At 42.8% G+C, this 24,968-nt stretch overlaps 1 protein-coding gene across 2 annotated transcripts in view; it reads left to right on the top strand.

Moving 5' to 3' along the window:
- The window catches only part of rfx2 (regulatory factor X, 2 (influences HLA class II expression)), a 68,287-nt gene that overhangs the window by 32,632 nt on the left and 10,687 nt on the right, over positions 1-24,968 (top strand). Inside the window, exons 2-10 of one of the 2 annotated variants that reach the window (XM_036978112.1) lie at positions 294-407; positions 9,033-9,122; positions 9,785-9,867; positions 10,423-10,690; positions 11,941-12,015; positions 13,655-13,836; positions 17,003-17,122; positions 17,435-17,556; positions 17,834-17,952. In XM_036978112.1, coding sequence (XP_036834007.1) covers positions 303-407; positions 9,033-9,122; positions 9,785-9,867; positions 10,423-10,690; positions 11,941-12,015; positions 13,655-13,836; positions 17,003-17,122; positions 17,435-17,556; positions 17,834-17,952 — 1,164 coding nt within the window. In that variant the 5' untranslated portion in view covers positions 294-302. The remainder of the gene's footprint in view (positions 1-293; positions 408-9,032; positions 9,123-9,784; positions 9,868-10,422; positions 10,691-11,940; positions 12,016-13,654; positions 13,837-17,002; positions 17,123-17,434; positions 17,557-17,833; positions 17,953-24,968) is intronic. The other variant, XM_036978113.1, reaches the window with a different exon arrangement.

The raw sequence follows: 24,968 nt of genomic DNA, 5'->3' as shown, positions 1-24,968 counted from the left end.
ATAATTGCCAGAAGTAAGGTGGCTCTGAGGTGACTCCGTGTGACTTGGCAGGGGCCTCGAGCCTGGTCTGGACCCCCCCCGGGGCAATCTGAAAGCCCTGGCCCTTCGCTCAGGCATGCTGTGAAAAGCCCATTTGTTTGGCATGGCAGCACATGTGCAGGCCTGGCTCTGAGTAGGGATGCATGCTGTCTGTTCTCCTGTCCTGTCTGGCAGGGCTGTGCGTCTTGTCTCTTGCCTTGCATATCCTTGTGCTCACTCCTCTTCCCTGTCCCTCATCCCTCTCTCCTCTGTAGGTTCCCAGCATGCAGAGTTCAGAGGGAGGGTCCGATTCGTCGTCCAGTGTGGCGCTGCGTACGTCCACCTCCGCCCAGGCCCCCGTGGTGCAGCCTGTCCCAGCCTCACAACAGGTAAACCACTACACTATCGACAAGACGGTCCCTAGTTTTGTTGCACCTGGACAACTGTTCAGTCGTGTGGTCAGGTGCTACAAAGAGGAACCTCTGAAAATTACAATTGGCTCAGAACAAGGCAGCACGGCTGGCTCTTAAATGTACACAGAGTTAACATTAATAATATGCATGTAAATCTCTCCTGGCTCGAAGTGGAGGAGAGTGACTTCATCTACTTATTTTTGTAAAGTGTTGACATGCTGAATGCACTGAGGTGTCTGTTCAAACTACTAGCACACAGCTCGGACACCCATGCATACTCCACAAGACATGCCACCAGAGGTCTCTTCACAGTCCAGAATAGACAGACTATGGGAGGTGCGCAGTACTACATAGAGCCATGGCTACATGGAACTCTATTCCACATCCGGTAACTGATGCGAGCAGATAAAAATACACCTTATGGAACAGCGGGGACTGTGATGAGACACACACACAGACACACACTTACACATAAGGCGCACTCTACACACACACACATGGATTTTGTATTGTAGAGTAGTGGCCTGAGGGAACACAATGTGTTGTGAAAAATGTTATGAAATGTCATGTAGAATTTTAAATTGTATAGAACTGCCTTAATGTTGCTGGACCCCAGGAAGAGTAGCTGGGGATCCTTAATAAATAAATATTCAAAACCAGGCTGTACTCTCTCACATGCAGCGCAGTGGGTCTCTCTCTCTCTCTCACTCAACCATAACCCTACCTCACAGTACTAGGGCTGTGGCGGTCATGACATAATTTTGTGAGCTGGTTATTGTCATCTGGTTATTGACCGTTAATTAACATTTAACATATCCACGCCTCCACACATTCGAGCCGCTGATGCACGCCTTTGGAACTTCTACATTTTAAAACATTTAATTTAATATACACACCACAATAAATACATTATTTTAGTCAGGTCTAAAGGAAATGTATGATATTTATGATATGAATAAAATGTATTTCAGAAGAACAGAATAGGAGTTGGCCTTCTGTAGGCCTATGTTATCTGGCTATGCTCCATGCCATAGGCTGTAGGCTTGGTCATTTAGCTGACAAGATATGCTTATAAATGTGTGACACAAATTTATAGTAAGAAGAATATAATTGAACTTAGCTGAATAAAATAGTAAGGATATTTTTCCCTTTACAGAGTGAGTGCGTGTATGAAGTGGTTATGTTGAGCTACAAGTTAACATTTTGAAAGTAGTCCTGTATGCTAGATTTAGAGTTATTTGACAACTTTAGTTGTGAATGATACAAACCTTAGAATGTTTTAGAAATCAAACGTATATGGGCTGTGTGGTATGACTGTAGACTATTGATGATTTGATAAAGTAGCAAAATAAGCTTGCGCTCTGTTCCTTGCCTCAGGCTGCATAGCTGTTCTCTCATCTAGTGAGAATATTTTCACCCATCAGACAATTTTCAATTTAATCTTGTCTTTACTAATATGTAAAATGAGTTTAGATTTAGAATGGCCCATTATCAAATAAAAGGGGCAGGGGAAAAATGCATGTCATCTATATGCAATCGAATGGCGCCGAAGAACATGGCTGACGTTTTACATTCTCTCAACCAATTGTGCAATTTTCTTTTTAAATGTGTTTTTGTATAACTTATTTTTTTACTTATTGTGTACATAATGTTGCTGCTACCGTCTCTCCGAAAATAACTTCTGGACATCAGAACAGCGATTACTAACCACGGACTGGAAGAAACTTTTTCCTTTAATGATGTCTAATTAAAGAAGTCTCGAGGTATTGCTTGCCTGAGGTGTAGAATACCTTATGATAAGTTGTCGACCACACTATCTACCTAGAGTTCTCATCTGTATTATTCTTAGCCGTCTATTTACCACCACAAAGCGAAGCTGGCATTAAGACCTCTCTCAACCAACTCTGTTAAGGCCATAATCAAAGAAGAAAATGCTCACTCAGAAGCGGCACTTCTCCAAATTTTTACCAGCATGACACGTGCAACCAGGGGGGGGAAAAAAGTCCTAGACCACCTTTACTCCACACGCAGCGATGCATACAATTCTCTCCTTTGCCCTCCATTTGGTAAATCCGACCACAATTCTATCCTCCTGATTCCTGCTTACAAGCAGAAACGAAAGAAAGAAGTACCAGTGACTCGCTCACTAGGCAAGTGGTCAGATTCCGCACTACAGGATGCTACACTACAGGACTGTTTTGCTTGCACAGACTGGAATATGTTCCGGGATACATCCAATGACATTGAGGAATACACCACCTGTCATCGGCTTCATCAATAAGTGCATCGACGATGTCATCCCCCACAGTGACTGTATGTACATATCCCAACCAGAAGCCATGGATTACAGGCAACATCTACATCGAGCTAAAGGCTAGAGCTGCCGCTTTCAAGGAGCGAGGGACTAATCCGGACGCTTATAAGAAATCTTGCTATGCCCTCGGACGAACCATCAAACAAGCAAAGCGTCAATACAGGATTAAGATTGAATCCTACTACACTGGCTCTGATGCTCGTCGGATGTGGCAGGGCTTGAAAACTATTACGGACTACAAAGGAAAACCCAGATGCGAGCTGCCCAGGCACGCGAGCCTACCAGATGAGCTAAATGCGTTTTTATGCTCGCTTCGAGGCAAGCCACACTGAAGCATGCACGGGAGCACCAGCTGTTCTGGATAACTGTGTGATAATGCTCTCTGTAGCGGATGTGAACGAAACCTTTTAAACAGGTCAGCATTTACAAAGCCACTGGGCTAGACTGATTACCAGGATGGGTACTCAAAGCCTGCGCGGACCAAGTGTCTTCAATGACATTTTCTGTAATAGTCTGTAATACCAACATGTTTCATGCAGACCACCATAGTCCCTGTGCCCAAGGAAGCGAAGGTAACCTGCCTAAATGATTACTGCCCTGTGGCACTCACGTCGGTAGCCATGAAGTGCTTTGAAAGGCTGGTCATGGCTCACATCAACAGCATATTCCCGGACACCCCAGACCCACTCCAATTTGCATACCGCCCCAACAGATCCACAGATGACACAATCTCAATTGTACTACACACCACCCTTTCTCACCTAGACAAAAGGAACACCTATGTGAGAATGCTGTTCATTGACTACAGCTCAGCGTTCAACACCATAGTGCTCATGAAGCTCATCACTAAGCTAAGGACTCTGGGACTAAACACCTCCCTCTGCAACTGGATCCTGGACTTCCTGACAGGCCACCCCTAGGTGGTAAGAGTAGGCAGTAATACATATTCCTGATCCTTAACACTAGGGCCCCTCAGGGGTGTGTACTTAGTCCCCTACTGTATTCCTTGTTCACCCACAACTGCGTGGCCTAACATGACTCCAACACCCATCAAGTTTGCTGATGACACAACAGCGATAGGCCTGACCACCGACAATGATGAGATGGCCTATAGGGTTGGAGGTCAGAGAACTGCCAGGACAACAACTTCTCCCTCAATGGGAGCAAGACAAAGGAGCTGATCGTGGACTACAGGAAAAGGTGGGACGAACAGGCCCCCATTAACATTGACGGGGCTGTAGTGGAGCAGGTTGAAAGCTTCCATGTTCCTTGGCGTCCACATCACCAACGAACTATCATGGTCCAAACACACCAAGACAGTCGTGAAGAGGGCACAACAAAACCTTTTCCCCTCAGGAGACTGAAAAGATTTTGCATGGGCCCCCACATCCTCAAAAGGTTCTACAGCTGCACCATCGAGAGCATCCTGACCGGTTGCCTCACCGCCTGGTATGGCAACTGCTCAGCATCTGACCGTAAGGTGCTATGGAGGGTAGTGTGAACTGCCCAGTACATCACTGGGGTCAAGCTTCCTGTCATCCAGAACCTATATAATAAGCGGTGTCGGAGGAAAGCCCATAAAATTGTCAGACTCCAGTCACCCATGTTATAGACTGTTTTCTCTGCTACTGAGCGGCAAGCAGTACCGGAGCTCCAAGTGTAGGACAAAAAGGCTCCTCAACAGTTTCTACCCCCAAGCCATTAAACTGCCGAACAATTCATAAAAAACCTCCCTTGTACACTGCTGCTTGCTGTTTTTTTTACCTATGCATAGTTACTTCGCCTCCACCTACATGCACAGATTACCTCAACTAGGCTGTACCCCTGCACACTGACTCGGTACCGGTGCCCCCTGTATATAGCCTTGTTGTTCTTGTGTTTTTATTTTAGCCTACTTGGTAAATGGTTTCTTCTTGAACTGCACTGTTGGTTAAGGTTGACTTTACCATTTTCACGGTAAAGTCGACACTTGTTGTATTCGGCGCATGTGGCAAATAAAGTTCGATTTGAATAGCGAATGGAGGCTGTGTGCTTTCCCTACTATTTTTATTTTTTTTATAGGATACTTGGGTTTTTTCTTTACCTACTATAACGGTATTTAAATGTTTAGTTTGTTAAATGTGATATGCTGTGTAACATCCGTTTTTATAGTTTACTTTGCTACTTGAGTCTTCTCTCTCTGCCGCTTTCCACACAGACCTAGCCCCGTCACTCAAGGAGCGCATTTGTTCCTCGAGCACTAGACACTTGTGTTCAGTCTGCATGGTGAATGTAGCACATGCAACAATTTTGATGACAAGGATGCTGTTTTCACTTTGCTTAATATAAATCCACTAGCATTCTATAGTTGCATTATTAGTTTGTATTTCTTACATCTGCAAGCAGCTCATTTTTATTTTATTAGCGAGTTGGTCCTAAATCTTTATAGCTGCTAATCACTAATGCTAATCGATAGCTAGCTAATAAATGTACTGAGTCAGAGCAAATGTAATTGGCTATACAGCCTGATAATACCAGTGATGGTGTAGACCAAAATCAGCAAATTGTTTGTGAAACAGTATCTTCTAAATCAAAGAAGAGAAGCTGAGAGAACATTAAATGTAGCTAAATATTATAGGGTGCCCTAGGAAACACTTAAGTGATAATGCCCTCAATGCCGGTGTTTGGAGAATATATTGGAACGGGTGATAGTCCCGGGTTACCAACATATTAAAATAATGATTTGACATTTTCATTAATGTTAATTGATTAATTTATTCATACTATTTAATCCTTCCACAAGATATAGTCCTGACACACATCTAGGGCTGCTACCCAAGCCGGCTGGTTGTTCGTTCTATCGGTTCGGGTGCCAGAGACTCAATCCAGTTTTTCTGTATCAATGGACTCAACCCAGTTGTTCGTTTGAAATGTTCCATTGCCATATTGGCTGGCAACATTCTTATCCCTTGCTTGCTAGCTAGCCAACTACAGCTAACTTACAGTAACGTCAAACAGTGCAGCCAGAATAACAACAGTAGCTGCATTTTGCATTTGTTTAAGCTGTTTTCTAGTCACATGTATTTGGATACATCCATAGCAATGAGCTAATGAGGCACTATTTTGCTTGGCATAGAAAATGTGCTCTCTCGTCAGGACGCTGAGCTAGCCAACAACACAGCTAACATAATCACCTGGGGTGGCAGGGTAGCCTAGTGGTTAGAGCGTTGGACTAGTAACTGGAAGGTTGCAAGTTCAAACCCCCGACCTGACAAGGTACAAATCTGTCGTTCTGCCCCTGAACAAGGCAGCCACTGTTCCTAGGCCGTCATTGAAAATAAGAATTTGTTCTTAACTGACTTGCCTATAAAGGTAAAATAAATAAAAAATTTGTTTCGTTTGAACTTTTTTTTCACCAATTTATATTTCTTTGTATATATCCATAAAAATTATTTGTTTCAATTTTCAAATTCAATGTTGCAAATGTCGGAGAGACAGCAGGGTTTTTACAAATCTCTGTTGTTGAAAACGAAATGTTAGTCTTAAAGAAATGTGAGATAATGTCTAGATGCTTTTTATAGTGGAGATCAAGTTTATAAAGTGCCTGGCTGGGCTGATGACAGTGGATTGCGCAGTCAGATGGAACAGAGTAAATAGGCATTTTATATATATATATATATATATATATATATATATATATATATATATATATATATATATATATATATATAGCCTGTGGTAACTTGCGGAGCGGTTTTAACCAATCAGCATTAGAACCACCTGTTGTATAATTGTCAACGTCCTACCCTGTAACAATAACTCCTCCCTGGCATTTTCATTTGTCACGTCAAACACTGTATTCAAGTGCCCGCTATTATATTCTAACTATGGAATTTGAATGATCATTCTATTTCCATGATTCCAACAGTTCACCCAAGTGTTTTGCTCTAAATCGCAAGTCAAATTCAAATTGCAACATTTGCTTAAAAATAAGGCCTTTGATTGTTTGCCCATATTGTGCAGTCCTACTTGGCTGTGTGGAAATTCTCAAATTAGTGCAGGTAATGCAGCAATTGCTGAAAGTGCATTAAAAATGTTTTGGAAGTTGACCAGTTTAAATCAATCAAAATGGAGACAGCCATTGAAATCCCTTAGAATGTATGTGTTGCCACCTTATGGCCACCCCGTCATACCGTCCAATTTTTAAAAATACCATGATAGGATATTTTGGCCCTATCACCCAGCCCTATGAGCAGCTGAGAAATAAATATAACGCTTATTTCACGCCACACATCAACCATTGTTTGAGGAGCATGCCCTCTCTGCCCGACATGATATTCTGCCTAAACTTTGTATGCCATGGCCTCTCCAACCTTGTTTCTGCAGCTACCCAGTGCTGAATTTGGGAAACCAAGTGGAATCCGTTTGTGCACATCGATAGTGAAATATGTTGTTTGAAAACATGATACTAAACTGCTGACAGCCCGTCTGTACGCTCGAGAATGGAATAAAGGAGAGCATAGGAGATGGAAACGCATGGTGGTGAGATATTCTGTAGCTAAAGGTAATGTGTTGCCCAATTTAATGATGACAATATGAAACATTCCCTGTTACTAAGCTATTCAAAATCAAATTCACAATCAATGAGCCAACAGCATTGTCTATGGCTATATTATGTTCTCTCCGAGACATTTTGGAGCATAGCATAAGGTAACCAGTTCATCCAGTATACATAATACAGTCCACACTCAAAGGCGATTACTAATTTTTATTTTATTTTTTATGTTGGAGTATAGGCCAGACCAATTATGTACCAAAGTCATCTTAAATCATTTTTATTTTTTTTTGCAATGAGTAATATGCCGTATTGTATAATGGCAAAATAATAATATGCCAATGAGCGTTTTGAATTAATCATCACCTTAGATAGTGCTGTCCATTTCGTTGTTAGGCTTTGAAACAACATCCACAACAACCATGCTTTACACTGTTTCAACCTGCTGTTGAACTTCTTTCTTCAAATTGATCATCACAGTTATGTAAGTATGATAGACCTACTGTTGTGAAAAGTGTTTGATGTGATTTTAGATTGCGTTTGCACTGACGTCAGAGTGGTTAGAGGGACAATAGAGCCCTAAGTACCAGGCCATTAGGACCCGTTGGTTGTTACTGAGTTGGGTACTACCAAAGCATGTCCAGAGTGCAAAAATGTATATTACCATGACTCAATGGTCACGTGGAACTTTACTGCGGTCATGACTAACAGTCACCACAACAGCCCTGCACAGTGCTCTACATCACAGCATCCCACCTCACTCCCAACACACAATATTCTCCCCAGGGGAACCAAGCCCCTCACGCCATGCACTGGGGAAGAGCAGCAGAAAAGGGAATTCTCAACAACCCTGTTGATTTCATTACTCATTTATACCAGATGTATTATACTGCAGAGCAATCCTTTTAATGTGAATTTATTTCCAGTCTACAGTATATTAAGAACCCCAAAAATATGTCAACAAGCATTTGCTTAGATGTGGCTGAAGGCATCATGAATCATTTGATATCATGTTGTTGTGTGTGATCAGATCTGGCTAGGCAGGGGTTTCTCATTAGTACAATTAGGACCTATAACCTTGTATTACCACAGCTGTTTATAGTTCTGGGAAAAGGACATGGGTTGATAAGAGAATCCATAGAAACCAAGCAGTAAATATCCTTATGTTAATATTTTTGGATAGTGTACCATATATGCCTTGACAGCTGGCTATGCTTGAGAGAAGCCAGTGCTGAACTATAGGCCTATACTACACTGCAGTCTACCTCAACATTATTTTTTTCTATAAGCGGAAATGTCAATTTTATTTTTGTCATGAACACACATCTCCATCAACACTACCCTGAAGAGGGATACCAGAAGTGGTCTTCTGCAACCGCCAAAGAAGAACGTTGGTCCCAAACAAACATTGTGGTCTCCTGTAATTAGTGAAAGCCTAGAATGGACTTACACAAAAATATGTTGACTGTAAGGCGGCATTTCTGCTGGATAGGAATGCATAGTCTTTCCCACCAGCATTCACTTCATACTTGTCTTAAGAAGATTAAGAAGAAAGCGTACATATAATAAGGAAGGATATTCTACCAAAAATCCAGTCAAGTTCCATGTTGTTTGTGATTATCTGGTACTCTATAGGGGCTTAAGGATTTGTAGTTTTTCTTTTTTTGTGTCGATAGTCATAGTGTGTGTTTTGCGTGTGCATCTTATGTGCTTACCAATAATGGTGCGTGTCCTCTACCCCCCCCCGCCCCAGAGGGTGCTGGTTCAGGCCACAGGCTCAGCCCAGAAGGGAGCGCAGGTGCAGCAGCTGTCAGTCCCCCGGCTGCAACAGGTCCCTCAGCAGGTACACACTGTCTCCTCACCACCCCGCCTTCCTTCTCTCCAGCCCCCAGGACACTCAATCAGTCGGGCTTTATCCACATGCACAGCATGGCTCCACCACAGTAGCATCAGACATGTTGATACCAATCACATTCTCCACTGTATTGTAAGCGTTGTTGCCTTTGAATGGTATTGGTTTCTAACTAATATAATGGCTGTTAGAGCTCAATCAGGTGTGCTTCAAGTGCTCAGCAGGGATTTTCTTTTTTCTCATCATGACACTTTAGTCCCACTGCCACCTACTGATAGCACTGTGGTAATATATTTTTTTACATTTGTATTTTATTTAACTAGGCGAGTCAGTTAAGAACAAATTCAAATTTACCATGATGGCCTAGGAACAGGGTTAACTGCTTTGTTCAGGGGCAGAACGACAGAACGACAACCTTATTAGCTCGGGGATTTGATCTAGCAACCTTTCGGTTACTGGCCCAATGCTCTAACCACTAGGCTACCTGCCGCCCAAATCAATATTATGATTACGGATGACATGAGTTACTCTATTTTGATTACGAACAAGCATTTGATGTTTTATCTCATTTCAAAGAATGAAAAACAGCCTAGAAGTGATTACTCCCTCTTGATGACAATTAATGCTCAATGGTTGTGTTTCTCGCTCCATAGGTCCAGCAGATCCATCATGTCTACCCCTCCCAGGTTCAATATGTGGGAGAGGGGGGAGAAGCAGTTTACACTAATGGAACCATGTAAGTACTGCGGTGCTTTTCATTTCAGGCAATGGAATGTGTTCCAGCGGGCTTTAAAATACTTCTAAATAGTGCATCTTTTCATGGTATTCTATGTAGAAATCGCTCTGCCATTTCCTGGTTGCAAAAACTGAAAATAGGAAAACTTATTAGAATTTGTGACAAAACAAGCAAGTATATTGTAGAGAATCATTGTACCATCTAAACCACTGTAATATATTTTCCATAACCAAAAATATAGTATTTTCAGCTGTTAGAAGCTAGTGTACAAAACTGAAAGTAAGCACAAAAATTAAACCGATCTACCGCTTCTTAGACTTGCTTTCGAAGAGAATGACCGATCTATAACACACATTTCTATGTAAATTTGGTCATATTTGGTCAAAAATGTCATATTGCTGCTTTTAAAGGTAATTGAACCCCTAATGTAAGATTGTGTTTTTAATTATAATATTACACATCTACAAACTAAGTGAATGTAATGTTATGGGATTGCTGTTTCATTCTGTATAGATCTGAGGTCATACCTTTAACTTATGGCACCTCTCTCTCCAGCCGGACAGCCTACTCCTATAACCCTGAGGCCCAGCTGTATGGCCAGGGCAGTGGAGGAGCCTATTTTGACTCTCAGGGCGGGGGTTCCCAGGTCACAACGGTGGTCTCCTCCGCCAGTGGTGTGCCGCCCCACGGCATGGTGGGCATCACCATGGATGTGGGTGGCAGTCAGATCATCTCAGGTGGCAGCACCTACCTGATCCACGGCGGGGGCATGGAGGGAGGCCGCCACCACGCCTCACACTCCTCCCGCTCCTCCTCCGCTATGGTGAGCACCTTGGATGAGTTACATATACTCTGTGTCCTTGTTGGGACTTATGGATTTAGTAGGAAGAATTAAGTTTCCAGTCCAGTAGGTATCTCCGTGAAATGATTGTGATGTGACTATGTAAGTCCATCAAACCATATGGAATTGAAGAGGCACCAACACCTTTAGAAATGAATGCCCATGTCTGAGAGTCAGTTATTCCAACTCATCCCAAACATGAGGGATGGTTTATGGTTTCCATTACTAAACAGCTTTTTAAGCCGTGCATGGATTGAAGTGTTCTCTGAAGTGTGTGTATAAATCATTAGTTACACCAACAAACAAATTGCCCTGCTGTAGCAGACACATTCCCTGCTGCGCCTGTGACGCATGCTGGTGTGACTATCCTCACCACTGCCTGCCTGGCCTATCTGCTGATCCTCAGGGAAACCTGGGTCTGGGGTGGGCCTCAGCCTTCCCAGTGCCCCATGGCGTTACGGGAGAAGCGGGACAGGGGAAGCAGGGTGCAGGCTGGTTTAAGTAATTTGGCTATGCTTTGTTTTAGAGTTTTTCACAGGCACTTGAGTGCCCTGCAAAACAAAGCAACCCCTGGGCCTCATTACCATTTGGCCAACAGCCCTTAGACTTTGGAAGGATGCCTGCTTTTTTTTCCTTCTCAAGTTTTGTCATTCGCTATGCCTGCCAGTTTAACTCCTTTCTTCTCTAGTCCATGATACCGCCGGAAAAAAGTCTAAATGATCTGGTCAATTGATTGAAATGGTTCCTTTGGGATAACAAATGGAAAGAAAAGATGGGATGATATGGAAATACATTGCTCCCGTTGGAGGTTTTTCTATTAGGACTGTATTTGTGTTCTCATGGATTGCAACAGTGACTGTTACATATAACTTCTCAAGTTTTGCATTGTGTGGTGATTTTCATTGGGTGTTAGGTGGAATTTGTCGACTCATTGTCATTGCGCATGGAATGACCTGTGACCCTGTTTGCAGAGACTATTTGCATACATTAGTGTCAGACAAGGAGGGCCTTCAGTCAGCAGCTTAACCCCTTGAGTCCCTCTCATTTGCATGCTTTTTCAGCCAATAATGAATTTGGCTGCAACATTGACTGAGGGTAATGGAAATGCAGAGATCTGGCTGCTGCTAACCTTCTTATTTCCTTTCTGTTTTGTGTTTTTGTTTTCCCCCTTTCATTTTCCTCCTTTTTTCTACATCCTGTTTCATTTTTTGCATGCTCATTTTTTTCTTTAGCTTGAAATGGCGATTGAAAACCTCCAAAAGTCGGAAGGGATTGCAACTCACAAAAGCAGCCTGCTCAACAGCCATGTAAGTCAATCAGGAACTTTCTTTGAAAAGGACTAGAAAGGCCTGCCTTTGTCTCCCTGGCTCTACCTTACCACTTCACTGTGATCTCTTCTTTCTGCTGAAGGGAACATACTGACAGACTACTGCTAGCTTTAGTGTGCTGTGACCCAAAACACTGCGTTGTCTGACCAGATACTTTCCTTGCATCTGCTGCCACTTGTTTCTCAACAAGTTATTGATTTGGGGACTTTCTGCTGGCTTGAGCTTGCCTTGTCCTTGTCTTGACAGAAGCGACACGTGTATTTAACCTGTTGCGTTTTCAGATTCCCCATCCTCCACATGGTGACAGCTACGTGATTGTTATAGCCACATAACGCCATGCCCCCCTTTTCTACTGTCTGGGAAGCACACATTCACATGCGAATCAAGACACACTCACTATTTGTCAACAATTACATGTTATATAATGTGAGCCGGTGTGTTGGTCACATCTCCATAATTACAATGTGATATGGTAATAGAAGCAGTACTACTTGACTCTCTACTTTATTGTGCCACCAGAGCTGCCCTTCAAACCAGCTATTTCATTAGATGTTATTCTCCATTCCGGCTCTTAACCCTCGGTCACCTCTAGAATCTTTATTATCAAGCAGCTCCACCTGGCAGTCATATTGTTGTCATCAACTTCACACTGTCTGTCACACTGTCTGGCCACCCTGTAAATTGAGATAAATATCCATGTGTTTATATTTCAACTGCCAATCATCTTATTTTTGCCTAGCCTAGTCTCCACCATCCACACAGACAGGTAAATAATTCTGTCCACCCTGTTGGGGAATAGGGGACCACAGAGTTCTATATTTCTCTAGTGGACAGGTATAATATGAATGAGCAATTATCACGTATTGATAGTTTTAACACAAAATAAAAATTCTCTCTCGTTTAAACTCACTAAACGGGTGGTGTGTGTGTGTGTGTGTGTGTGTGTGTGTGTGTGTGTGTGTGTACCTCTGTGTGTGCTATTGTAACAGATGTGAAACTGCTAGCTTAGTTAGCGGTGGTGCGCGCTAAATAGCGTTTCAATTGGTGACGTCACTTGCTCAGACCTTGAAGTAGTTGTTACCCTTGCTCTGCAAGGGCCGCGGCTTTTGTGGAGCGATGGGTAACGATGCTTCGTGGGTGTCAGTTGTGTGCAGAGGGTCCCTGGTTTGCGCCCGGGTATGGGCGAGGGGACGGTCTAAAGTTATACTGTTACACTATTGTGTGCGTGCTATCGTGTAACTGTGTGTACCTGCTATACCTCAAATATACCAATTCACTCCCTTTGACAGTTTTAACTCAATCTAAATTCTCTCCTTTAAACTCACTAAACAGGTGGTTTGTTTGTGTGTGTGTACCTCAAATATACCAATTCACTCCCTTTGACAGTTTTAACACATCCTCTAAATTCTCAGGTGGTTGGCGTGTACCTGTGTGTGCATGCACCAGTGTGTGTGTGTGTACCTGGGGGGAGGAAGGAGTGGTTTTGGGTGGTAAATCTCAGTAACCGGGTTCTAGCCTTTCAACCTTAGGATGGAGTTGTACAGTAAGGATCAGAGTGCAGCAGACAGGGCCCAGTAGGTGTGACTGACTGACTGTTTCTGTGCTGTGTGTGTTTTAGCTGCAGTGGCTGCTGGATAACTATGAGACAGCAGAGGGGGTGAGCCTGCCCCGGAGCTCCCTCTACAACCACTACCTGCGCCACTGTCAGGAGCAGAAACTGGACCCGGTCAACGCTGCCTCCTTTGGGAAACTCATCCGCTCCGTCTTCATGGGCCTCAGGACCCGCCGCCTCGGCACAAGGTATGACCATGATGATAAGGGTGAGGAAGAGCAGGGTAGTGTTAATAATAATAAAATAATAATACAAAAATATTAAAAATAAATACATAAAAAAATATATTTGTAATAATGACAATTACAACAATACTGAATCAATACTGAATGAACACTTATGTTAACTTAATACAATACATAAATAAAATCAATTTACCCTCAAATAAAAAATGAAACGTTCAATTTGGTTTAAATAATGCAAAAACAGTGTTGGAGAAGAAAGTAAAAGTGCAATATGTGTCATTTAAAGCTAATGTTTAAAATTCCCTGCTCAGAACATATGAAAGCTGGTGGTTCCTTTTAACATGAGTCTTCAATATTCCCAGGTAAGAAGTTTTAGGGTGTAGTTGTTATTATAGGAATTATAGGACTATTTCTCTCTATACCATTTGTATTTCATATACCTTTGACTATTGGATGTTCTTATAATCAAATCAAATTTTATTTGTCACATACACATGGTTAGCAGATGTTAATGCGAGTGTAGCGAAATGCTTGTGCTTCTAGTTCCGACAATGCAGTAATAACCAACAAGTAATCTAGTTAACAATTCCAAAACTACTACCTTATAGACACAAGTGTAAGGGGATAAAGAATATGTACATAAAGATATATGAATGAGTGATGGTACAGAGCGGCATAGGCAAGATACTGTGGTATTGAGTGCAGTATATACATATGAGATGACTATGTAAACAAAGTGACATAGTTAAAGTGGCTAGTGATACATGTATTACATAAAGATGCAGTAGATGATATAGAGTACAGTATATACGTATACATATGAGATGAATAATGTAGGGTATGTAAACATATTAGGTAGCATTGTTCAAAGTGGCTAGTGATATATTTTACATAATTTGCCATCAATTCCCATTATTAAAGTGGCTGGAGTTGAGTCAGTGTGTTGGCAGCAGCCACTCAATGTTAGTGGTGGCTGTTTAACAGTCTGATGGCCTTGAGATAGAAGCTGTTTTTCAGTCTCTCGGTCCCAGCTTTGATGCAACTGTACTGACCTCGCCTTCTGGATGATAGCGGGGTGAACAGGCAGTGGCTCGGGTGGTTGTTGTCCTTGATGATCTTTATGGTCTTCCTGTGACATCGGGTGGTGTAGGTGTCCTGGAGGGCAGGTAGTTTGCCCCCGGTGATGCGTTGTGCAGATCTCACTACCCTCTGGAGAGCCTTACGGTTGTGGGCGGAGCAGTTGGGGTACCAGGCGGTGATGCAGCCCGACAGGATGCTCTCGATTGTGCATCTGTAGAAGTTTGTGTGCTTTTGGTGACAAGCCAAATTTCTTCAGCCTCCTGAGGTTGAAGAGGCGCTGCTGCGCCTTCTTCACGATGCTGTCTGTGTGGGTGGACCAATTCAGTTTGTCTGATGTGTACGCTGAGGAACTTAAAACTTACTACCCTCTCCACTACTATTCCATCGATGTGGATAGGGGGGTGTTCCCTCTGCTGTTTCCTGAAGTCCACAATCATCTCCTTAGTTTTGTTGACGTTGTGTGGGGTTATTTTCCTGACACCACACTCCGAGGGCCCTCACCTCCTCCCTGTAGGCCGTCTCGTCGTTGTTGGTAATCAAGCCTACCACTGTTGTGTCGTCCGCAAACTTGATGATTGAGTTGGAGGCGTGCGTGGCCACGCAGTCGTGGGTGAACAGGGAGTACAGGAGAGGGCTCAGAACGCACCCTTGTGGGGCCCCAGTGTTGAGGATCAGCGGGGTGGAAATGTTGTTGCCTACCCTCACCACCTGGGGCCGGCCCGTCAGGAAGTCCAGTACCCAGTTGCACAGGGCGGGTTCGAGACCCAGGGTCTCGAGCTTGATGACGAGCTTGGAGGGCACTATGGTGTTGAATGCCGAGCTGTAGTCGATGAACAGCATTCTCACATAGGTATTCCTCTTGTCCAGATGGGTTAGGGCAGTGTGCAGTGTGGTTGAGATTGCATCGTCTGTGGACCTATTTGGGCGGTAAGCAAATTGGAGTGGGTCTAGGGTGTCAGGTAGGGTGGAGGTGATATGGTCCTTGACTAGTCTCTCAAAGCACTTCATGATGACGGAAGTGAGTGCTACGGGGCAGTAGTCGTTTAGCTCAGTTACCTTAGCTTTCTTGGGAACAGGAACAATGGTGGCCCTCTTGAAGCATGTGGGAACAACAGACTGGGATAGGGATTGATTGAATATGTCCGTAAACACACCAGCCAGGCACTTCACACCAAGCACTTCAGTATTGCCAGTGTAACAGTCTAGCTTCCGTCCCTCTCCTCGCCCCTACCTGGGCTCGAACCAGGAACACATCGACAACAGCCACACTCGAAGCAGCGTTACCCATGCAGAGCAAGGGGAACATCTACTCCAAGTCTCATAGCGAGTTACGTTTGAAACGCTATTAGCGCGCACCCCGCTTACTAGCTAGCCATTTCACATCGGTTACACCAGCCTAATCTCGGGAGTTGATAGGCTTAAAGTCATAAACAGAGCAAGGCTTGAAGGGCTGCTGTCAAACGCACGAAATTGCTGGTTGAATGAATGAATGAATGTATTGATTTTAAGAAAGGCATTGATGTTTATGGTTATGTACACATTGGAGCAACGACAGTCCTTTTTCGCGAATACGCACTTCATCGATTTATATGCAAAGCAGGACATGCTAGATAAACTAGTAATATCATCAACCATGTGTAGTTAACAAGTGATTATGATTGATTGTTTTTTATAAGAGAAGTTTAATGCTAGCTAGCAACTTACCTTGGCTTCTTACTGCATTCGCGTAACAGGCAGGCTCCTCGTGGAGTGCAATGTAATCAGGTGTTTAGAGCGTTGGACTAGTTAACCGTAAGGTTGCAAGATTGGATCCCCCGAGCTGACAAGGTAAAAATCTGTCGCTCTGCCCCTGAACAAGGCAGTCAACCCACCGTTCCTAGGTTGTCATTGAAAATAAGAATGTGTTCTTACCTAGTTAAATAAAGGTGTAATTCGGCCCTAATTAATCGGCCATTACGATTAATCGGTCGACCTCTAGTGTTAATGTTGGATTGATTGATGTGGTGATGGTGAGTATTTATTCTGATAAGACTTACAAAGCTGAATACAATATTTGTTTATTAACCCCTAATGTTCCTGTTTGTTCCAGAGGCAACTCCAAATACCACTACTATGGCATTAGACTGAAGCCAGACTCCCCACTCAACAGACTGCAAGAGGACTCTCAGTACATGGCCATGAGACAGCAGCCTGTGCACCAGAAACAAAGGTGAGCCCTACCTCTCACATCCTCCTCTACTCTAGTTCTCTTTAATCTATACTGTCAGCTCAAGTTCATTTGTGTTTTTTAAAGAATTGACCTCATGTCCTCTGCCCAAAAGCCCTTTTAGTGGACTCTGCAGCAGAGTGAAATGGTGCACTCACCCTAATTTCAGATACATGGTTTATTTAACCTCTCACACCTGCCTTTATTCTCCACCCTTTCCTCTCCACTGCTCTTTTGTGCTTCCTCTCCCAGTCATCCATTAGTTCTTCCCAGCCCCACCCAACATAGCTGTGCTGCCTTCTCCCCTCTATGCAGGTTCAAGCCCCTCCAGAAGGTGGATGGCATGGGGGACAGCCTGTCAGGAGGCTCCCAGCATTCAGCCAGCACCCCAGAGCAGTCTGTGGCAGCCCAGAGCCAGCACCACCAGCAGTACATTGGTAAGGATTGCCGCTAGCCATACTGTAACACTCAGGCAGCGCATCATGTCTCCTGTACCAAAACAGAGCTCACATTAATGCCATAGTTTGTGAATAAAGGATATAACGGTGATGATGACAGGCTTTTAGATAGCTTGCATGGTAGCCTAGGGCAAGACTAGCACAGTTTGATCACTGGATGCAAGAATAATGTAGATTTAAAAATGTAAAAAATGATCTCGCTTCACAGGATTATTAGACACCACTTTGGGATTTAACTGTGTCATTGTGTCTGCAGATGTGTCCCATGTCCTGCCCCCGTTCCCCATCCCTGACCTGGGCACCCAGCCCCTCCCTGAACGCATCAACATGAACGATGTGAAGAAGTTGCAGAACCTGTACAGGGACCACTGTGAGGTACGTACACCACATTGCAAACTCTGAACTGCTCTGGTGTGGTCTAGTCTAGGGCAACCGGCGCTGCCAGAGAGCGAGGCTGCAGCCCTCAACAGGTGTCCTGTCCAATGTTCTTTCTAAGCTGTGCAGCTCCTGGAGCAGTCCAGCGCAGAAAAATTGCCAGCCCATGCAGACGCACAATAGATTGGTCTTCACTAAAATGTACACTAGCTTTCCCGATTTGCTGTGGAAATTGGGATTGAATCAATGTAAGTTTGGTTTGTTGCATTGAAATATATTTAACTTCATGACTGAGTTGGTGATTTTGTTGTAGGTGGAGGAGCAGCTTTGTTCTCCCTTACTGGTACACGGGTTTTTTTTCTATCATCCCTGGTCGGAGAGTAGCCTATAATGCACATTTGAGATCACACAGCAGCGTGTAGCCGCGTGTGCACATTTGTTGATATTCTTTGAGTTACTAGCCCGGTTATAGCAAATTTTGGTCAGGAATGGGGGAGTTTTTGCTTCCTACAAGAGCACATAACTTGAACATGCAGTGCCTTCAGAAAGTATTCACACCCCTTGACTTTTTCCACATTTTGTTGTTTCTACCTGAATTTAAAATGGATTCAATTGAGGTTTTGTGCCACTGGCCTACGCACAATACCCCATAATGCCAAAGTGGAATTATGTTTTTACAAATGTCATTAAAAATGAAAACCTGAAATGTCTTTGGTCAATAAGTATTCAACCCCTTTGTTATGGCAAGGCTAAATAAGTTCAGGAGTAAAAATGTGCTAAACAAGTCACATGGACTCACTCTGTGTGCAATAATAGTGTTTAACATGACTAGCTGATCTCTGTACCCCACACATACATACAATTATCTATAAGGTCCCTCAGTCGAGCAGTGAATTTCAAACACAGACCAGGGAGGTTTTCCAATGCCTCGCAAAGGTCTGTCTTTGTCCTGTCGTGTCCCTTATATATCTATTTATATATTTTTCTTCGCATATCTTTTTCAAATATTTTCCTAAACCTCAACTTCTCAATACTCTCCTGCAACCTGCCTCACCCAATGTGGCGTGAATCTGTTTTTTTCCTAAAGTATTTCTATTTACTTCGGATCTTGAATCCCTCAACTGAAGCTAGCCAGCTAACTACCTACCAGCTATCAGTCAGCAAACCACTGCTAGCGGTCATCAGCTAACCTTTAGCTCGGAAAGCTCTCGCCGGTTCGTACAACGTGACTCAAACCAGAGCATAACGGACCTATTTTTTTTTCTCTCTCCATATCCCTGGATTCCTACTGCAAACTCTGAACAGTTTCATCTGGATCTTCGCAACTAGCTAACCACAATCCCGGGTGACTACTCATGGCTAGCGTTTCCATCCTGGAGCAAGCACCAATTAGCCTGAAGCTAGGGCTCCTGGGCTACCACCGAAACCCACTTCTGGGCTACAATATCCGGACCCCTTTTACTGCCGGTACAGGACACGGAACCCTGTCGATCCTCTACGACTGGAATATTGACATAATCTGCCCGAGGATTCCAACAGGCCCCACAGGCGCGATGTCTGCTGAAGGCCCATTCTGCTAACCGCGGCCTGCTAGCTACCTAGAGCTACTTGGAACCCTACAAATCCACGACTGGTCTATCGACACCACCGCACAAAGAGGCAAAAACAGACTTAACTCCATCGCGACGTCCCCCAAAGGCCCTTCTGCTAACTTGCTAGCCCCGGTCTGCTAACTGCTAGCTTGCTTGCCCTGGCCTGCTAGCTTGTTAGCACCGGCCTACTAACTGTCTGAATCGCCGTGTTCCCAGTCAGCCCAACCACTCACTGGACCCATATGTTCACTTCCCTCGACACCATATGTTATTTGATTGCCCCCCCATCTATCTTCTGATCTCGTCCTACTAGGTGACCTAAACTGGGACATGCTTAACATCCCGGCCATCCTACAATCTAAGCTTGATGCCCTCAATCTCACACAAATGATCAATGAACCTACTAGGTACAACTCCAAATCTGTAAACACGGGCACCCTCAGATATCATCCTAACAAACTCGCCCTCCAAATACACCTCTGCTGTTTTCAATCAAGATCTCAGCGATCAATGCCTCATTGCCTGCATCTGTAATGGGTCTGCGACCAAACGACCACCCCTCAACACTGTCAAACCCTCCCTAAAACACTTCTGCGAGCAGGCCTTTTTAATCGACCTGGCCGGGGTATCCTGGAATGATATTGACCTCATCCCGTCAGTAGAGGATGCCTGGTTATTCTTTAAAAGTGCCTTCCTCACCATCTTAAATAAGCATGCCCCGTTCAAAACGGTTCACTCCAGACCTGTCTGCCCTTGGCCAGCACAAAAACATATTGTGGCGTTCTGCATTGGCATCGAATAGGCCCCGTGATATGCAACTTTTCAGGAAAGTTGGGAACAAATATACACAGGCAGTTAGCTTTCCTAGGGCTAGCTTTTTCAAACAGAAATGTGCATCCTGTAGTACAAAGTTCTGGGACACTGTAAAGTCCATGGAGAATAAGAGCACCTCCTCCCAGCTTGCCCACTGCTCTGAGGCTAGGAAACACTGTCATCACTGATAAATCCACTATAATTGAGAATTTCAATAAGCATTTTTCTACGGCTAGCGATGCTTTCCAACTGGCTACCCCTACCCCGGTCAACTGCCCGACACCCTCCACAGCAACCTGCCAAAGCCCCCCACCATTTCTCCTTCACCCAAATCCAGATAGCTGATGTTCTGAAAGAGCTGCAAAATCTGGATGCCTACAAATCAGCCGGGCTAGACAATCTGGACCCTCTCTTTCTAAAATTATCTGCCGAAATTGTTGCAACCCCTATTACTGGCCTGTTCAACCTCTCTTTCGTATCATCTGAGATTCCCAAATATTGGAAAGCTGCTGCGGTCATCCCCCTCTTCAAAGGGGGTGACACTCTAGACCCAAACTACTACAGACCTATATATTTCCTACCCTGCCTTTCTATGGTCTTCAAAAGCCAAGTTAACAAACAGATTACCGACCATTTCGAATCCCACTGTACCTTCTCCGCTATGCAATCTGGTTTCAGAGCTGGTCATGGGTGCAACTCAGCCATGCTCAAGGTCCTAAATGACATCATAACCGACATCGATAAGAGACATTACTGTGCAGCTGTATTCATGGACCTTGCCAAGGCTTTCGACTCTGTCAATCACCACATTCTTATTGGCAGACTCGACAGCCTTGGTTTCGCAAATGATTGCCCCGCCTGGTTTACCAACTACTTCTCTGATAGAGTTCAGTGTGTAAAATCGGAGGGCCTGTTGTCCGGACCTCTGGTAGCCTCTGAGGTGCCACAGGGTTCAATTCTCGGGCCGACTCTCTTCTCTGTATACATCAATGATGTCGCTCTTGCTGCTGGTGATTCTCTGATCCACCTCTACGCAGACGACACCATTCTGTATACTTCTGGCCCCTCTTTGGACACTGTTAACTAACCTCCAGACGAGCTTCAATGCCATACAACTCTCCTTCCATTGACTCCAACTGCTCTTAAACGCTAGTGAAACTAAATGCATGCTCCTCAACCGATCGCTCCCCACCCGACTAGCATCACTACAAGCTGTATTTCTTAACAAATCGGAGGATTTAAAAGGGATCTTTATTTTTGGTAACAATATTTGAAAGATGTATAAATAATAGTCAATTTGCAGATGATACTAGCCTTTTTCTAAAGGATAGGGCGGCTATTCCCAATTCATTGCTGTGACTCCGTCACCATTGCCTCCATACCTGTTAAAAATGAAGTTAAATATTTAGGAATTGTTATCACTAAAAACGTTTCAGATACTCTTTAAACATCGATAATATGATTAATTTCATCATAGTTTCATTAAGTCAGTGGCTGCAACGTGATATCTCAATTATGGGTTGTAATCAATCAAATTTATTTATAAAGCACTTTTTAAATCGGCCGACGTCACAAAGTGCTGTATGGAAACCCAGCCTAAAACCCCAAACAGCAAGCAATGCAGATGTAGAAGCACGGTGGCTAGGAAAAACTCCCTAGAAAGAAACCTAGAGGAACCAGGCTCTGTGGGGTGGCCAGTCCTCTTCTGGATGTGATGTCTGCGGAACGAGAGACCAAAGCGGGTTCCCGTGTTTGCGGAGAAGAGCATATAGCTTAGAGGTGCAAACGAAAACACAGCCAAAATTGCATTTTAACCAGCAAATCCTTTTATTAATAACAGAACATGGCCAAGATGTTCAAACGTTCATAGATGACCAGCAGGGTATTATTATAATAATAATAATAATAATAATAATAATAATAATAATAATAATAATAATAATAATAATAATAATAATAATAATCCATCATCCTCCATCATCCATCATCCTCCATCATCATCCATCATCATCATCATCCTCATCCATCATCATCATCATCATCATCCTCCTAATCATCATCATCATCCTCCTAATCATCATCATCATCCTCCTAATCATCATCATCATCCTCCTAATCATCATCATCATCCTCCTAATCATCATCATCATCCTCCTAATCATCATCATCATCCTCCTAATCATCATCATCATCCTCCTAATCATCATCATCATCCTCCTAATCATCATCATCATCCTCCTAATCATCATCATCATCCTCCTAATCATCATCATCATCCTCCTAATCATCATCATCATCCTCCTAATCATCATCATCATCCTCCTAATCATCATCATCATCATCCTCCTAATCATCATCATCATCATCCTCCTAATCATCATCATCATCATCCTCCTAATCATCATCATCATCATCCTCCTAATCATCATCATCATCATCCTCCTAATCATCATCATCATCATCCTCCTAATCATCATCATCATCATCCTCCTAATCATCATCATCATCATCCTCCTAATCATCATCATCATCATCCTCCTAATCATCATCATCATCATCCTCCTAATCATCATCATCATCATCCTCCTAATCATCATCATCATCATCCTCCTAATCATCATCATCATCATCCTCCTAATCATCATCATCATCATCCTCCTAATCATCATCATCATCATCCTCCTAATCATCATCATCATCATCCTCCTAATCATCATCATCATCATCCTCCTAATCATCATCATCATCATCCTCCTAATCATCATCATCATCATCCTCCTAATCATCATCATCATCATCCTCCTAATCATCATCATCATCATCCTCCTAATCATCATCATCATCATCATCCTCCTAATCATCATCATCATCATCATCCTCCTAATCATCATCATCATCATCATCCTCCTAATCATCATCATCATCATCCTCCTAATCATCTAAATCTAATCATCTAAATCTAATCATCTAAATCTAATCATCTAAATCTAATCATCTAAATCTAATCATCTAAATCTAAATCTAATCATCATCATCATCTAAATCATCATCTAATCATCATCATCATCATCATCATCATCTAAATCTAATCATCATCATCTAAATCTAAATCTAATCATCATCATCATCTAAATCTCATCATCATCATCTAAATCTAATCAATTAATCAATTAATCAATTAATCGATTAATCAATTAATCAATTAATAATAAACATCATCAGTGGTTGTAGAGAGTGCAACTGGTCAGCACCTCAAGAGTAAATGTCAGTTGGCTTTTCTAGCCGAACCTTCAGAGTTAGACAGCAGGTGCAGTAGAGAGCGAGTCGGAAACAGCAGATCCGGCACAAGGTAGAACATCCAGTGAACAGGTCAGGATTCCATAGCCACAGACAGAATAGTTGAAACTGGAGCAGCAGCACGACCAGGTGGACTGGGGACAGCAAGGAGTCATCAGGCCAGGTAGTCCTGAGGCATGGTCCTAGGGCTCTGGTCTTCTGGGAGAAGAGCGAAAAAAAGAGAATTAGAGGGAGCATACATAAATTCACATAGGACACCAAGACTCATGGTTTATCTAGAATAATTTACCCAAGTCAGTCCCTTTTTTCTTTCTAGTAACATAAAGTAAATTCTGTTATTTAGATTTGTTTGAGGAATAAAACCCATTATATTCGTAAATCACAATTAGTGAAAGACTATGATCGCGGAGGCTATTGATTTTGAGTCGTTGGTGGGTGCTTTTAGAATTCATTGGTTGATATTGTCTGTCTAATCCTCCCTCTGGTATCTTTTTTAATAAACTTGGTGGACTTGAATTCCTAATGAAATGTGATTTTGACCCTCAAATTACCTGTGAAGTTGTCTGTTTCACCAGCAAATTTTATTTTTCTGGAAAATGATATTCAAGTACAATTCTTTCCCCCCACAAAACATTGATTTGGAATAAGAGTTATTCAAATGAATAGGAAATCCATTTTCAAGGTCTTCGGTTTGACAAGGGTATTAATTTTGTATGTGATTTGGTAGACAACGGAGTTTCGCCTGGTGTTCTATTAAAATAAAAATCATTGTATTCACAGGAATGTCCCTGTATTGATGTGTAATATTGTTATTATTGTTGCAATAAAACATTTAAAATGAATTAACCTAAAACATAAGACCAAATATATATATATATATATATATATATATATATATATATATATACACGGGAGTTGCTTACCAATATGTAATTGAATGTTCCTGAGTGACCTAGTTACAGAACGTTACAAATAATTGTATGTGTGGTGTACAGAGACAAGGTAGTCATTCAAAAATCTAGTTTTTACTTCATTGGTAAAAAAAAATAAAAATCTAAAACCATTTCCACATTATGGGGTATTTGTGTGTGTGTGTTACTGTTGTCCAGTGACACTACATTAAATTCAGGCTGTAACACAGCAAATTGTGGGAAAAGTCAAGGGGTATGAATACTTTCTGAATCCATGTGGAAATGTTATGGCATTTGCTCTATTGGTTTTGTTGATAGGCTATTTGAGCATAATATAGGCCTATTAGCCACTTTCTGAAACTATAACTTAGTGTGTACAGCCTCTGTGTTCACAGTTAATGCG

This window comes from Oncorhynchus mykiss, chromosome 5 (genome assembly GCF_013265735.2).
Source record: "Oncorhynchus mykiss isolate Arlee chromosome 5, USDA_OmykA_1.1, whole genome shotgun sequence".
Lineage (NCBI taxonomy): Eukaryota > Metazoa > Chordata > Actinopteri > Salmoniformes > Salmonidae > Oncorhynchus > Oncorhynchus mykiss.
Note: the sequence above shows the minus strand (reverse complement) of the source record. Positions and strands in the feature narration are given on the sequence as shown.